Source organism: Amphiura filiformis, chromosome 9 (assembly GCF_039555335.1).
Source record: "Amphiura filiformis chromosome 9, Afil_fr2py, whole genome shotgun sequence".
Taxonomy (NCBI): Eukaryota; Metazoa; Echinodermata; class Ophiuroidea; order Amphilepidida; family Amphiuridae; genus Amphiura; species Amphiura filiformis.
Window position 1 is genome coordinate 53,895,589 of NC_092636.1, and position 15,545 is coordinate 53,911,133.

The 15,545-nt window shown below is 33.8% G+C and overlaps 1 protein-coding gene across 1 annotated transcript in view; it reads left to right on the forward strand.

The window, feature by feature from the left end:
• Window positions 1-431: 431 nt before the first annotated feature.
• The window catches only part of LOC140161171 (sushi domain-containing protein 2-like), a 57,523-nt gene continuing 42,409 nt past the window's right edge, over window positions 432-15,545 (forward strand). Inside the window, exon 1 of the mRNA XM_072184614.1 lies at window positions 432-836. Coding sequence (XP_072040715.1) covers window positions 767-836 — 70 coding nt within the window. The 5' untranslated portion in view covers window positions 432-766. The remainder of the gene's footprint in view (window positions 837-15,545) is intronic.

Genomic DNA, 15,545 nt, shown 5'->3' on the forward strand with positions numbered 1-15,545 from the left:
TCCGTAAGCCTACAAATGTGACTTTTTGCTAGATTTATGGTTGTCCGGCGGACAACCGAATCAGTATTTTTGGTTGTCCGGCGACTTTTTTAGTTGTCCCGGGCAACCGGACAACCAAAATTTCGAACCCTGGTGACACACAATAAGTAAAACAAATGCCGCTGAATCGCAATTTTAAGGGTGGGGAGGAGATTCACGATGTTGACACAAAGGAGCCAGACATAATCATCTGATATGTGTAATTAAATTACTTTACATTACTTAAAATCACTTTTTCGTATCTTATAACCATGACTATGAGTTTTTATTTTTACGTCAAAAGTCACACTAAACCGCCAAAGGCATAGCCTAAATACTCGATCAATGATCAATGCACATCAAAAGGAATTTTCGTAACCATGAATAATATTTATGCCTTTTGTTGTTTCAGACAATCTTTGACGATGACCTCTGAAATTTTCTAGAACACCGATGAATTGGCACCAATCGTTAACAAATCTATTTTTGGTAATATTTGTTGCGTCTCACTCAATACGGGCAAACCCCAACAAAACCAATTTGGCAAATAGTCCTATTGTTATTCGCCAGAGCATCAAACAATAATATGAGTCATGATATACCGCCCTCGAATCGAGGCTATTCGTATTTCACCAACTCCCAACCACTGCATCCACTTCTGCAACAGGTTGCCTGTATGCTAGTATTCATAGCTACGCACGCAAAAAGAGACAATTTTAAATGAAAATGCTAAGAAAACGTACACAAAATGGATAAAATAATTGGATTATGTCGTATATGTTGTTTATTATTCTCTCTACCAGCGTTCACCACACAAGGTAAGGTGCATCGTTTTTTGTAAATATTATTATTTTTTTCATATTTTGTATAGCAAGCCTGGACCGGCTAGGCCTGTATATTAATTATTTTATCTGTGCGTTAACCTTTAGCCCGCCGTGTCAAGTGCAGACGACACAAATTTTAACAAAATTGTAATTTTATTTCTTAATTTCACATTTTTTCGGAATAGACTTCAAAAAATATCCAACTTGAGTACAAATTTAATGAGCATGCTTTATATTGGTTAATTTTATTTCAGTAATCTTATAATGGTAAGCTTTAAATATTATGGAAAATATCAAAATCCATTTTGTATGTAAAACCGTTTTTTTGTAAAACAAAACACAGTCTCTTAGCGGACAGCATCATCAGCTGTTGCTGCGTATAGTGTAATTCACATGGCATTCGTAGTATCCTGTTTAATTGTCTGTTATTGATGTCTTTCAAACGGTGAAAACCGCTAAGACGGGCTTTCGGCAAAGATGAAAATCTTTACAAAATGGCCTTGGACTCCATAGTCATATTATCATGCATAGGCCTTGCACGGTATATTATTATTATTATTTTAAATCAAAATGAAAAGATATTCCTTAATTTGATTTATTATTTAATCCTATATTAAATAAAAAAAGTATGCTACATTCCAAAATGTTATTTTACTAGCGTAGAAAAAATACAAAATTTCGCTTTTTTAAAGAAAGAGAGATCAAATCACTTTATTATCAAAATACATATAAAACCATTGAACAATAAAGGAATACAATAAGCCCAGGACAGATCGTATAAAAGATCATGCAGGGCGGACAAATACAGTATAACAACATATAAGCACTAGAAATAGCAATATTAAAAGACATAAAAAGATATAAGATTTCATTATTTATCACATTATGCACTGAGCAAATTGCACTGGTCCCAAGACCTTTCGTCTTTGGCATGGTAAATGACAAAAGAGGCAATGATGGACAATTTGGAAACCTTGTCGCGGAATTCCTTGAAACAAATCGGGGAGTGAACTAAAGAAGTGAATGATTTGAGCCTGTCAGCATTATCTTGCGAAATGAAACCTCTAGAGCCAACTTCAACAGGAATGTAAGTAACATCAAAATCATTTTCCTGAATATCAGAAATAAGAGGCGCATACTTATTGAGTTTCAACTGATGGGCCCTGTCAATACCATGCTCAAAGGAACGGTCAGTTCCACAATCAATAGTTTCCTGAGATTTTTCCAAAGAATTACTAGATCAGGTTTGAGGTTGGTTGGAGAACATTCAGTAGGAATGGTAGTGACACCGGTAAAGCCAGCTTCACCTGGAATGTCATGAAAAATGGTTGCATCCGAATCTTTGAGGCCAGCTCGTGCGACAGATATAAAATATTTCAGAACACTATTATGACGGTAAGTATAACGACCTTGGTCCAGAAAGACTTTACAGTTATTTAGAACATGATTGAGAGTCTCTTTGTTGCAGCAATGTAAACATTTGTTGGAAACAGATTTACCCCACCTAGCAAGGTTGACCCTTGTGTTCAGAGAGTCGCCAAGGGCGTTAACCAAAAATTTGCTGACTCTCGAAGGAAGATTGAAAATGATGCTACGCCAGAGAGTGCAGGAAGATTCCTTGGAAAGGAGATCATAAAAACGTCCTTGCACTGCAAGAGAACGAACATGATTATGCCAAAATTCAGAAATTGAATCGGTCAACTTTTTCTTGGCGGAAGTTTTCTGAATGGTAACCTTGTTTGACTTTTCCCCAACTGCTTTAAATATTTCTTCACTCCTGACAGTCACTGATTTCTTCCGAGTCCATTTTCGCTCTCTATCCAATTTGGAATCAATGCAGTGGTTAACAAGCTCATCACTTCTATTTCTAATTGAAATATGAGTCATCACATGACTCTCAAGATAGAGATCAGAAATGGATCGAATGTTGAGCCCATTAGGCATGAAAATAAAGGCAAGGGTGCCGGGTTTCGGCATACCAAACCATTTTTTCAAATGGCGATTGCACATAGCGTCCAGCGCTTGGAGATGAGAAAAGCAGAGATCATTGACTGTCAAATGGTAGCGTAACGAGGGAAGAAAGTATCTTGTGTAAACTTGAATCTTATATTCGTTACGAATAACAGAAGTTTCGATATTCTCCAGGGCGGAAGAAATTTTGTCCTTGAGGTATTCAAAAATATCCGAGGAATTGTTGCGAAAAGTAATGAGGGAACCAAGAAATTTGTGAGAATCATTTTCAACGGTTGGGACCTCAACGCCTGCAATGTTGAAAAGAATGGAAGTGGGGGAGCCTGCAGAAAGGGATAACGATCTGCATTTGGAAGGCTTTAATTTGAGACCCATTGAAGAACAATGGTCGGTGATGCGGTTAATGAAACGTTGATGGGTTTTCTTATGTCTTGTGATCAGGCAAAAATCATCAGCAAATGGGGTGGTGATGAATTTGGTACCATTCAGATCGTAACCAAAATTGGAATTGGCGATGAGGTCTTGAACAATAGGATCAAAGCAGAGGATAAAAATTAACGGTGAAAGAGGGTCGCCCTGGAAAATACCTTTCTTAAACTGAAATTGATTCGAAGTCCAGTCCTTTGAGGAAACTCTACCAGTGAGAGATGAATAAAGATTGTTAATGTACAGTTGAATACAGGAGGGAAATTTAATCTCTTCAGAGTGTGATAGATAAGCTCATGTTGAACACTACCGAAGGCGTCTTCTAAGTCAAACCAGGTAGCATGAACAGTCTTAGAGTTAGCTTTAGCATGACTTAAAATTTCATGGACAATTGTATTATGATCAGTACAACCACTAATGCCTTTCAAGAAAGCTTTTTGAAACTTAATGTCAATAAGATTGTTAGAAATAACAAATTTCTCAAATCTTTCGGCAAGCACTTGGTGATAGAGTTTTCCAATAACGCTGGCAAGAGCAATCATGCGGAAATTAGATGGATTGTCAGTATCACCTTTTTTGTGGATCAGCACAATTTTACTTGATGTCCATGATGATGGTGGAGATGGAAAATGTAACAGTTTGCTAAAAAGAGTTGCCATAAAATATATAGTAGAACCTAAACAATATAGACACGATGAACCATGAACACAGTGATAACATATTTAGTTTAATAACCATCTGATGGTGCTACGCGAGGCGAGTTGTACACTTGGCAAATAAAAAGTATATAGAGATGCGCATTTTAAAAATTCATTTTTGAATTCAACAATTTCATGCGCATAACTAACTATACCCGTACAAAATGTTCTTTTTGTCTGACATTATTTATTCATATCATAATACTTTCTTCCACGACCGAACTAATAAAACCACAAAATTGTATCTGCTCGATCATTATCACATTATAGTGCCTCTGTGCTTTTATTGGGTGTTGGTCATTTTGATGGAAGTGAATCCTGCTCTTTTTGGGCACCAGCTGTCAATCTAATTTGACCATTGTCATGTAATGGTCATGGCCGGCGCCTTTGATTTGAAAGATAACTGATGCATATCACTTGCACTTGATTACAATGACGGTGAAAAGTTCATGTTTTGAATTAAAAATTACTTGGATATTTTTATTTTCAAGGCAACAATCAAGATTAAGAATCTACTCAAAGAACTGAGCACAAATCATACATGTATAGGGCCTACTAGTATTCGCGTAGCGCAAATGTCCAAGCAATGTTGTTTTACCGCACTCCGGAGCAACGTGCACATTGGCCCATATAACATTTTTGTTTTATTTGTCGCTGTACGTCGATTCCAATATCTGTGGTCGATTGGTGTCATGGTATGTGGGTGTAGGGTTAGGTGCAGGGGCGGACCCAGGAATGTTTGATAGAGGGGGCGCCTTTTGGTCGATGACGAAAAAATTGTGTTAAGGGGGTTACCCCCTCGAAAACTCAACGGTTTTGGCCCATTGTTTGCTGTTCATGGCCGAATTTGTTCATTTTTTTGAATTTCTTTCATATTTTGTATTTTTAAGTTAGGCCGGCGCCTTTTGCTAGTCAAAAAATAGAGGGGGCGCGCGCCGGCTGCGCCCCCCCCCCTAAATCCGCCACTGGGGCGTGTATAGTTGTTGGGGATGTGTGGGGTGTGTGTATGCATTATGCTGTCTCACGGGGTTGCATGGAAACAAAATATTTTGAAACACTTTTTTTATTTAAATTACTAGTGCAACAGCCAATAATATAGCAATATTGACCAGTAACGACACTTTTCTTTCACGTTAGGCCTACGTGTCTGTGTTTTTACATACAGTCTTTCTTATTTGTCCTAAAAAAGTAGCCGGCGCAATGTAAGACAGTCGTTTTCGTCGACCGCCGGGACTTCTGCACATCTCTGACAACATTAACCTATAAAATGTAAACAATATCAAATACAAAAATCGTTACTATATTGCGAGCGACTATCGATCAGTAACATTTGATGCACTGTCTGCCTAGCTAGCATTATATTAGTGCCTTTACTTAAGTTTCAATTAATATTTAAATAGTTATGAATAAATAATCAGGGGGAAATGAAAGAGTGTATTTATTTGTTACAATAACATTTTCTCACTAAATGATTAATACTGGCAATTTAATTGGATATGGTGTTTTCAAATAAAGGTAGGGTTAAAGGTCATGTTGGAGATGATATTTTCAAACTGAATGCCCATACTTTTTATTAGCGATTACTGAAAGTGAATTATTATTGTGTAAAACATCACCATGCATTATATTAATCACATCACATCACATTACATTTAATACATCACATCAAATCATATCACTTTACATCACATCACATCACATCACATCACATCACATCACATCACATCACATCACATTACATTACATTACATTACATTACATTACATTACATTACATTACATTACATTACATTACATCACATCACATTACATTACATTACATTACATCACATTAAAGTACATACAGTAATGAATTCAATTAAAGATTACATCACATCACATCATATCACATCACATCACTTTACATCACATCACATCACCTTACATCACATTACTGGTACATTACATTACATTACATCACATTACTTAACATTACATTACATTGCATTACATTACATTACATTACATTACATTACATTACATTACATTACATTTCATTACATCACTCACATCACATCACATCACTTTACATCACCTTACATCACATCACATTACATTACATTACATTACATTACATCACATTATATCACCTTACATCACATCACATTACATTACATTACTTAACATTACATTACATTACATTACATTACATTACATTACATTACATTACATTACATTACATTACATTACATTACATTACATCACTCACATCACATCACATCACATCACTTTACATCACCTTACATCACATCACATCACATTACATTACATTACTTTACATTACATTACATTACATTACATCACTCACATCACATCACATCACTTTACATCACCTTACATCACATCACATCACATCACATCACATCACATTACATTACATTACATTACATCACATCACATTACTTTACATTACATTACATTACATTACATTACATTACATTACATTACATTACATTACATTACATTACATTACATCACTTTACATCACCTTATTATATCACATTAAATCACATCACATTACATTACATTATGCTTCATTACATTACGATTATATTGTATTGCATTATATCACATTATTGTCACATTAAATTATGCATTACATTATCAATCATATATTGTATCACATCACTCCGGGACATCACTACACATCACATTCACAACCAAACATCTCCCTCCACATCACATTACACTCATTATTACCAATTACACTGTATCACATTTGCTTTCATTTGATTTAATTAAAAAGTCCTTCTTTGGAAGGATGTGCAATATTACATATAGGAGTATTCAAAGTAAAATTATATTTTGTTTGAAAGTTAAAGCTAATTTAATTTCATAGTGTAGTGGTAGTAAATGATTCATTCTTTAAATAAAGGTAGAAATTGGCGCCGACTCGTTTTAACACCCTAATGGCCCAGTCACGCGCATGACTTGTAAACTTGAAATGCGTTGTCAAAAATAATACAAATTATTATACTTGGTGTCGCGAAGTTTACACGAAATTAATGAAATGTAAAGAAATGAAACCGAGAATGAACTGCGTGGAGACCTCGTCCTACGTAAATTAATATAATGTTGATGTCAATTGGATGAGTGTATCGCTTCTTAATTCATGCCATTTTCATTTGCCGGAAATGTGTTGTCACTAAAAGACGTAAGTCATTTTACTTCTGAATTTTGTAATAATAAACAAAAGAAGAAGAAAAAGGAAGAAAAACAAAACAACAAAAAACAAAACAAAAAAAACGCCGCCCTAAAAATGCAGACCACATTACCTGAAAAAGTGAAATGCATATAGCCAAGTGAAACACTTAATCATGATTCCAGAAAAATACAACATTCATTATTGTGGATCAGAAAATTATTATTCTGTTTTGCCAAATGAAATACTGTATAGTTAGTTCCAACTGCCAATGAAATTCAAATTTTACATTTGGTCAATTGCTTTGAAAATAATGAACAATTTTAAGGTACCGTATGCAGTCTAATTTTTGGAAAACACATTTTCTAATCCTTTTCATAGCCAATTATCAAAAATAACATAAAATATTATACAATTATGAAATAAACTCTATACCCACTCTCAAGATTTTGATTATAATTTATACAGACTTGTGTCAAGTCTAAGAAGTTTCTGACTACAATTACAAAGATTTTAAAATTTGACTTTTATTGCCAGTACTAAAGATCAGGATTTATGTTTCATGTGGCAAAACAAGATTTTTTTTAATTCCAAAAAATTAGTGCTGTATTTTTCTGGAATCAGGAGCTGGCCTTACATGTATACATCAAATTCATTTACCATAACTGTTGAAAAATGTAATCAGCATATCTGTTATTTTTTAATCTTGACATTTATTCGAGAATTTGAACACATAAAGCTACGTAAGCTAGTGTCAAATACACTTTAAACCTTTTTATAGGTTTCTACATAAGCTATTGTATTTAATTTAGACGGTGACCCGAATAAAACTCGTCCCATTAAGAATTTTATAAATTCACTTTTCAATCATTTAGCTATGGGTTTGCACTTCAAAAAGCCCGTTTGAAATTAAATACTAAGGAGGAGTCCTAGAGTTCTTACATTATTGTACATGTATTTAATTTAGACGGTGAACCTTAAGTATTTTACAGTTTACTTTTCACAAATTAAGGATTTGCACTTTAAAAAGCCTGTTTGAAATTAAATATAAAGGTATTTGCCAGGTATTACTCAGTGAAATTATGCACAAATTGAATCGACATATATACCACGTATTTAAACAGCTTTAATTGTCGGTTTTTCTGAACACTTACATGGCAAATGAAAGGCTGAAAATAAGGCCAAATATTTGACTTCTTGCCTCTTTCTATTCAATAATAGGGCCTATTGTGTTCAGTACAATTAAGTAGGTCAGACTTAATTTGTTATCGACAACGACAGAGGTACGTGTACTGTTTTATGTATATTTTCCAGCTATATTTGAAGTTATACCTGGATGGAGGTTAAACAATGCCTCTTACTTTGTGTACCCAAGAAACAGCATTATGCAAATTGATTAATAAAAATAATTTAAGCCGTTTTGCTTCATAAAATAAACAAATATCACAATGAATACGATTGTTCTTTAGTCAAGGAATAGTCAAAATAAAAGTTTTAATTTCATAAGTCACGGTTGAAAATAAACACATTATTTTGTACTTCCCTTCTGAAAGTATAAAAGGTTTCCTCGACGAAAAAAACAAGTTTTAATATAGACTTCGGTCAAATTATAAGTTGATTATTCTTTGCCAAATATTGTAAAATATTATTAGTAACAACTGTTAGGAAAGTTTTGGTCATTTAAAGCCAAATAATGAGGTATATAATGACAGAAAACTCACTTGCTATCTCAGCCGCTTATCTGTGGTGTTCTATAGGGATTTATAGTCATAATTATGACTTAAATTCAACTTTGCTCTGTTGTCCTAGAACATTGTAGAAACACAAACTTTGGGTGAATTCAATTATGTGAAAGGATAATTTTTACTCGGATTTTACTCCGTACTTGATCGAAAATCTCGAGTTTTTACACGTAATCCCAGAGCAAGCTTTTACTTTCGGGAGGAGTAATCAGAATTTCGGGTTTTACTCCTTCTTTAGTAAATTATTACTCCCTTTTTTACTCAATAACGTGTATGTGTAAACGTTACAAATATGCCAAACAAAAACGGTATACGTCTATACCATTTTAACTACAAATGATAAATATTAGGCCTAGTCAAGGCTACATATTAACGGCTTTAGTAACATTCGAAAGTGTGCAACAAGAAACTAAATCACGTCAGGTTTTTGGCAAAAGTCCCGGTGCCTGGGAAAGTTCGGTATATTGACACGGTTGGTGCATACATATTATGCACCCACGATTGGACGTTTTGTGCATTATTAATATTATTGACATTACAAAAATACATTGTAACATACAATAAAGTATACCAATTTCATTTTGTTTTTGCTTTGTTGGTAAATGCACACTTAAGATACAACAAAAAATTGAATTATAATTCGTATGGTTAATTCAGACATTTTTTCGACTTCAAATAGTACAAATTTAAAATATTTCATGCACTCTTCTAATTTGATAAGTATGATCAAATTCAAGTTAATGATCGAGTTCAAGTTAACAATATAATGTAATAGGCCCTAGACCTTTTTATGCAAGTGAAGTTGCCTTTAAAGTTAATAAATGTCAAACTGTATACACTTGGTCTTGCTTGCTCTACTCGATAACATTCGCTAATAACCCGATTGCACTGTCACATGTTGCTTTCATAATTAATTGAACATTTATTACCATTAGGCCCCGGCTATTATATGTATATCATCATTATCATAATTGCTATCTACTGAAGATAGTAAAATGGGTGTATAGATGGGCCGCACGACCTTTCGAGTGCGAATCCGTGATTTTGTTGCATGGACCTCGTCCTTTTCAACTTTACCTATTAATTAATGGTAGGCTTGAATGATATTTTAAAATATTATATTGAAAATATAGATGCTTTCTTCAATGATACGTGCATGGTAGGCTGTTGTAACCTATACATATACGCATTACAGGAACTCTATAGGCCTAATAGCTCATGATGGGATTAATTAATTGTGCTTATCGGTGTATGCTACTGAATACATTTGATTGATCACGTTTAATATATCCTAGTTGATAAATATTTAATAATAAAATATGTTATAATGCTATTCTGGCTATTGTGGACCCTCTTATAATATTATTTATGACTCCCGGCACATTAAGGGGGTACTACACCCCCTGATTAAGTTTGTGATTAATTTTGTATTTTTCTCAAAAAATAACTACACACTGGTAACAAAAGTTAAGTATATTATAGGGGCAAGGAATCCAATTACTTCACTGGAATTTCAGTGATTCAAGATAAGTGGTTCATTATATATATTACGAAATGAGGTATATTCATTGTACCATATATTCTAGCGGTAGCTCTTTTCTTATCATAAATAACGTACTGCTTGTCTTGGGTCACTGAAATTCCTTGCCCCTATAATCATGATAATATATACATAACCTTTGTTACCAGTGTGTTATTATTTTTTGAGACAAAAATAGTCACAAATTTATCAGGGGGTGCAGTACTACCTTAAAGTTTGTTATCATATATATCAATATTTCAATTGTCAATTATCAATTTGTCATATGATAAAATTTATCATATATGCATTATGCAATTACATTTAAATTTTATTCCAATTTTACAGGTGTCAATATTGTTTGTTGTTTTAGCATGTTTATTTCCATACACTCAACCTTCATGACCCCAATTCTAAAGCTTTCCCTAACGTAATCCTAACAGATCGATATAAATATGATTAGTGTTAAAATCAATAATTATGATACTTTGTTTAATTGACCGTCTATATGATAAAAATATACCACTGCACTGCACAAAAATGGGTCAAATAATAATGATTTGCAAATGAAAAGAGTCTCCCACGTAAATTGTACGTGTATGAATGATCATGATGGTAAAACCAAATAATTATTTTTTCCAGTAAAATATTTAATTACAAACTGTTTGAATTTTAACGACTGGATAGTCCATACAGGACCAACGCAATATTTAGTACTAATAATCAACGCCGTCAGGCGTTGGTCCTTATAGATTGGAGCTCTACCCCCAGCAGCGCAATCGAATTACCATAAGCAGTGATCTGAACCAACCCAGTTAATGACAACGTAATAACTCCAAATATGGTTGGTAACCCCGCCCATCATTTAACCGCATCTGTTATGTAACTGGGACGAGTACGCTAGTCATCTCAATCGATTGATTTTGAGATTGCATGGATCAAAACACTTCACACTTTTAAAGTAGCTTGGTTTACCAGTGTAGGCCTAAATCGTGATATCATATTGATTTATTTTGTAAAATCAGTGCAGTCATTATATTAGTCTGGTTCTATTTTGGAAATGTGCTTATATAAGCATCAAGCGGCAAGTTGGAACTCCGTGAAAAAAAAAAAAGACCCAAAAGACCCTCAAACACCCTACATACTCATAGTCATATATAGGAGGCAAAAATTAAACATGCTCCATATTCACTAAAAACATGTCAAATTATTTGTCTGGGTCTAAGGATCACAGTGTAACATATTTGCACTCAGGACACATAGTTGCCAAGTTTTGAGGCTCGACTGGTCCAAGGTCAATTTGCATGCTAGGGATGAAAAATTAAAAGTTACTCCGATTTTCGACAAATGGTTGCAAACTGACATTCTTCAAGTTCAAGGGATTCTTAGATTAATCACTCAATCGTTGGATCATTCAACCAACCAATAAAGTATTCAACAAACAATCAAGAAAACAATCAGAATTATTTAATGAATTGATTGATTAATCATTTAATTGATATGGTCATCCTATCAATCAATATAATATAATAATAGAATCACAATAACTTATTAGATTGATATGAATTAATAGTCAGTCAAGCATTAAACTACTCAACAAGCATCAATTGATAATCATTCGTTTGATCAATCGATCAATTATGATTATTAACAAATTACATTGTAGTCTCGTAATTAATGTACCGTATCTTGGTGTTAAAATATCAATCAATTAAGTAATCGAGTCAAGCAACCACTCAATTTATAATCAGTCTCTCAATTGGTAGGTCTTCATGTCTTACACTAGGATCCACAACATGCTCATCTAATGAGGGCACAATTCTTTACCCCCAATACATTTGTATATTCATTGAATGACCTTTGAAAATTTGGGTACAAAAACTCATACTCTGCAACTTGAGGTCAAATTTGCACTATTGAGTATTTAATTGAGGTTATTGAACTTTGTCATTGGGATGAAAATCATGGTATTATACCCCTTAAAGTAAATAAATAGGTGAAACCCAAAGTTTTTATGAAGCGTGTGTCCTCCAATTCTATATTTTTCTTAAACATGTTAAACGAATAGGCCAACTATCACAATTAATAGAGGTTGTGCATATGACGTATCATACCGTAAATATGGTGGACTCCTCAAATCCATTCAACAAAAACATGATTGCAATCTACCGAAACAGTTCGTCTCACGCACATAACAAATGCACTACGAACAAATAGGTTGAATGACAACATTTGATCGAATGGACTGCACTGCACTGCCCAATTATTACGGTGAAGAACATCGGTTCAAATCCTTTGTTTGTAGCCAATCAATAATTTCAAGCACAACCTCTACAAAATAGTAACGAATCGTGGTTAACCAGGACAATATTAAATGTAGTGATGACAAAAGGAACTGATTGTGTGCTACCTACAGGTCAGTGAACTGAGGGTAAAACCGAGTATTATAATAGCATTAACACATATGCAACTGAAGAGGATTAATAATCAATTTTGTTACGCAATACTGGTGTCAATCCCAAGCTAGAAGCTAGTGTTCTGGTAGTAGGTAGGCAAGCCACACCTACTGATTAGCTATTGATGATATTCAGTCGATCGGATTGGCTGAATATCATTAGTAGCTGTCAGTAGGCGTGGTTAATCAGTTTGACATTTCCCCCGACTTTCCGGGAAGGATTTGTCGAATGTAGAAGGACCCACGCCTGACGGCGTGGACTATCGTACTAAATGGAGCGTGGTCCTCCTTGAAGGACTACGACTGGACGGCTGAGAGTATTCACTAGTCTACAAGGTGTCCCATAAAAATATAGGCCTACATGATTGTAGAAAATTGACCGCATTTGGCGATGGTACAACAAAACAATGGTATTTATTCTGATATTATATTTTAATCATCGTTCCTGTAGAGAGACTAACCATCAAAATTATCGCACAACGAAAGTTTAACACAAGCACACCTTTGCTTTCTTATTTTTATTACTTTTATTTTTCTCTTTTAAACATTGAACATCTGAAAATAAAATCAGTTTTTAGAGCTTTTTGACTCTTGGTGGTAACAAATAAAGGAAGACGGTAATTAGAGAGGAACACTTTCCAAAAAGGCGCCTTTATTAGAGAGCATTTAAAGACATTAATTTGTAATCAGACTACAATTTACATTGGAAATGACTCTCCAAGAGCGAATTATGAGTTATGTAGCCTACTGATCAAAAGACAGAATTTAACACGATTGTACAAAAATGACGTTCCTCACAGAGGATTTTAGATGATATTTTCGAATTTTAGTAATATTTTCATTACCAAATATGGTATGTACAATTATTATTAATATAAATTGTTCAAATAAAGAGGGCTAAAGAACGTCTAGGTCAGATTTCTGCTCAGGCTTCCTAAGCCAGCAGGCTAGCCCTACCAATATGGATCCATTTTTGATTTCTCTATATGTGATGTACGATGTGAAATTGTAAGCACTGGTATATAGGACTAATTGAGCTTAAACCTGATGGCCTAGGAAGCCTGACCACTAGCCATGCTTCGAGAAACGGGCCTTTTAGGAGCCTACTATGTGTTATTTGTTTACACTTCTGATGTCATGCTGGACACATTCAATTGACTGCATGGCAGAGCCCAGAGAAGATGAGAATATTCTCATTTTCTCTGCAGAGCCCAAAAGCAACATCCAAAATTAAAACACATCCTATCACAGATAATATCGTAATAACGTAATGTATGAATACAATACAAATTAAAATTAACATATAATGTTGTCTGAAAATAAACTGATTAAATTTAATTAATTAATTAATTAATTAATTAATTGAACATTTAACTGAAATATAAGCATACTAAATATGCGTGAAAATATTCTGATGAAATTGGTTATAGCGAATCGATGAAACCGCATTTGCGAGGCTGTAGATTTACGACACACCCAATTCAGTGATTATTGTTTGTGTGTGTAATAAACCACGTGTTGCATAAGCTTGCACTTACCAATACAAACGTTATGTCCATAGTAGTGATATGTTTCATTCATAGAAATATTAAAATTACGTTAATATACACTAATTTATGATGTTCGCACTGTATGTCTTAGCTCATATTCAGAATAACATTATAACTACAATTATAGCTAAATTATTATGTCTTATTATAAACACAAAAAACCAAAAACTAAATTAAAAAAATAAATAAACACGTGATGTCATTTAAATACATGATCAATGTTGTATCACACCTGCGCGTGATTCATTTAAAAATGTTAATTTATGACGCTCCAAAGGGAGGGGTTACATTTTGTAGCTTTACAATCTCCACCCGTTTTAATACATCAAGATGAAACAATGAATGCATTTGCAACCTGTTACCAAATCCGTACCAAATAGGCCTATATTATCATTAACCATCACTTTGCGAAAGGCATGCAAGAAACATGCGATTTTTTTAAAATCTTTGTTTTTAAATCATTTTATTTTCATTATTTGAAATATAATTTTATAAAAGGTGCGTTTAAACTACATGTAGTTCAAAAAGACAGTCCCTGGATGACCTCTTTCGCAAAGAATTTAGATTGTTTTCCATTTGCATTACATGTCTTGCGCAAGGTACTGTGGTTGCCCTAATATTGGACGGTTACAGCTGTTTCTGTACTCGAGTGCAGTGTTATTTTTTGAAATAATTGTCTTTTCTTTTGTTTTGGTTGTCTTTTCATGCTAAGTGACGTCTTTTTATTTTATTTCAATGTTATCTTTTATATCCAGAGAATAATCCACGTGACTATATTGCAATTATTGTACGCGATTGAATTATAAATATTTTGATACAGTCTGTACCAATATTTCGGAATCCTGCTTAAACTATTCAACCATATCGTAGGCCTAATGCTTGTTCGGTCAATTTCATGGGTCCGTGTTAAATTTGTAATTGATTGTTTGTTCCAAGCAGTATTATTCTTGAAAGATTATTTACCGTAGTAAGGTGTGACTCTGGTTTGGTGCATGTCCGACCTGATTACGTATACACAATGCCCTAAATCACAATATTCGCATAACGAATGTAGATTTGTAGTTCAGTTCTACCCGTATGAAATTAATTTAAACATAAGCAGGGTAGTAAATGTATAGGTTTATCTTCTCTGTAGCAAAAGCTGATATCAGCAAATTTTTAT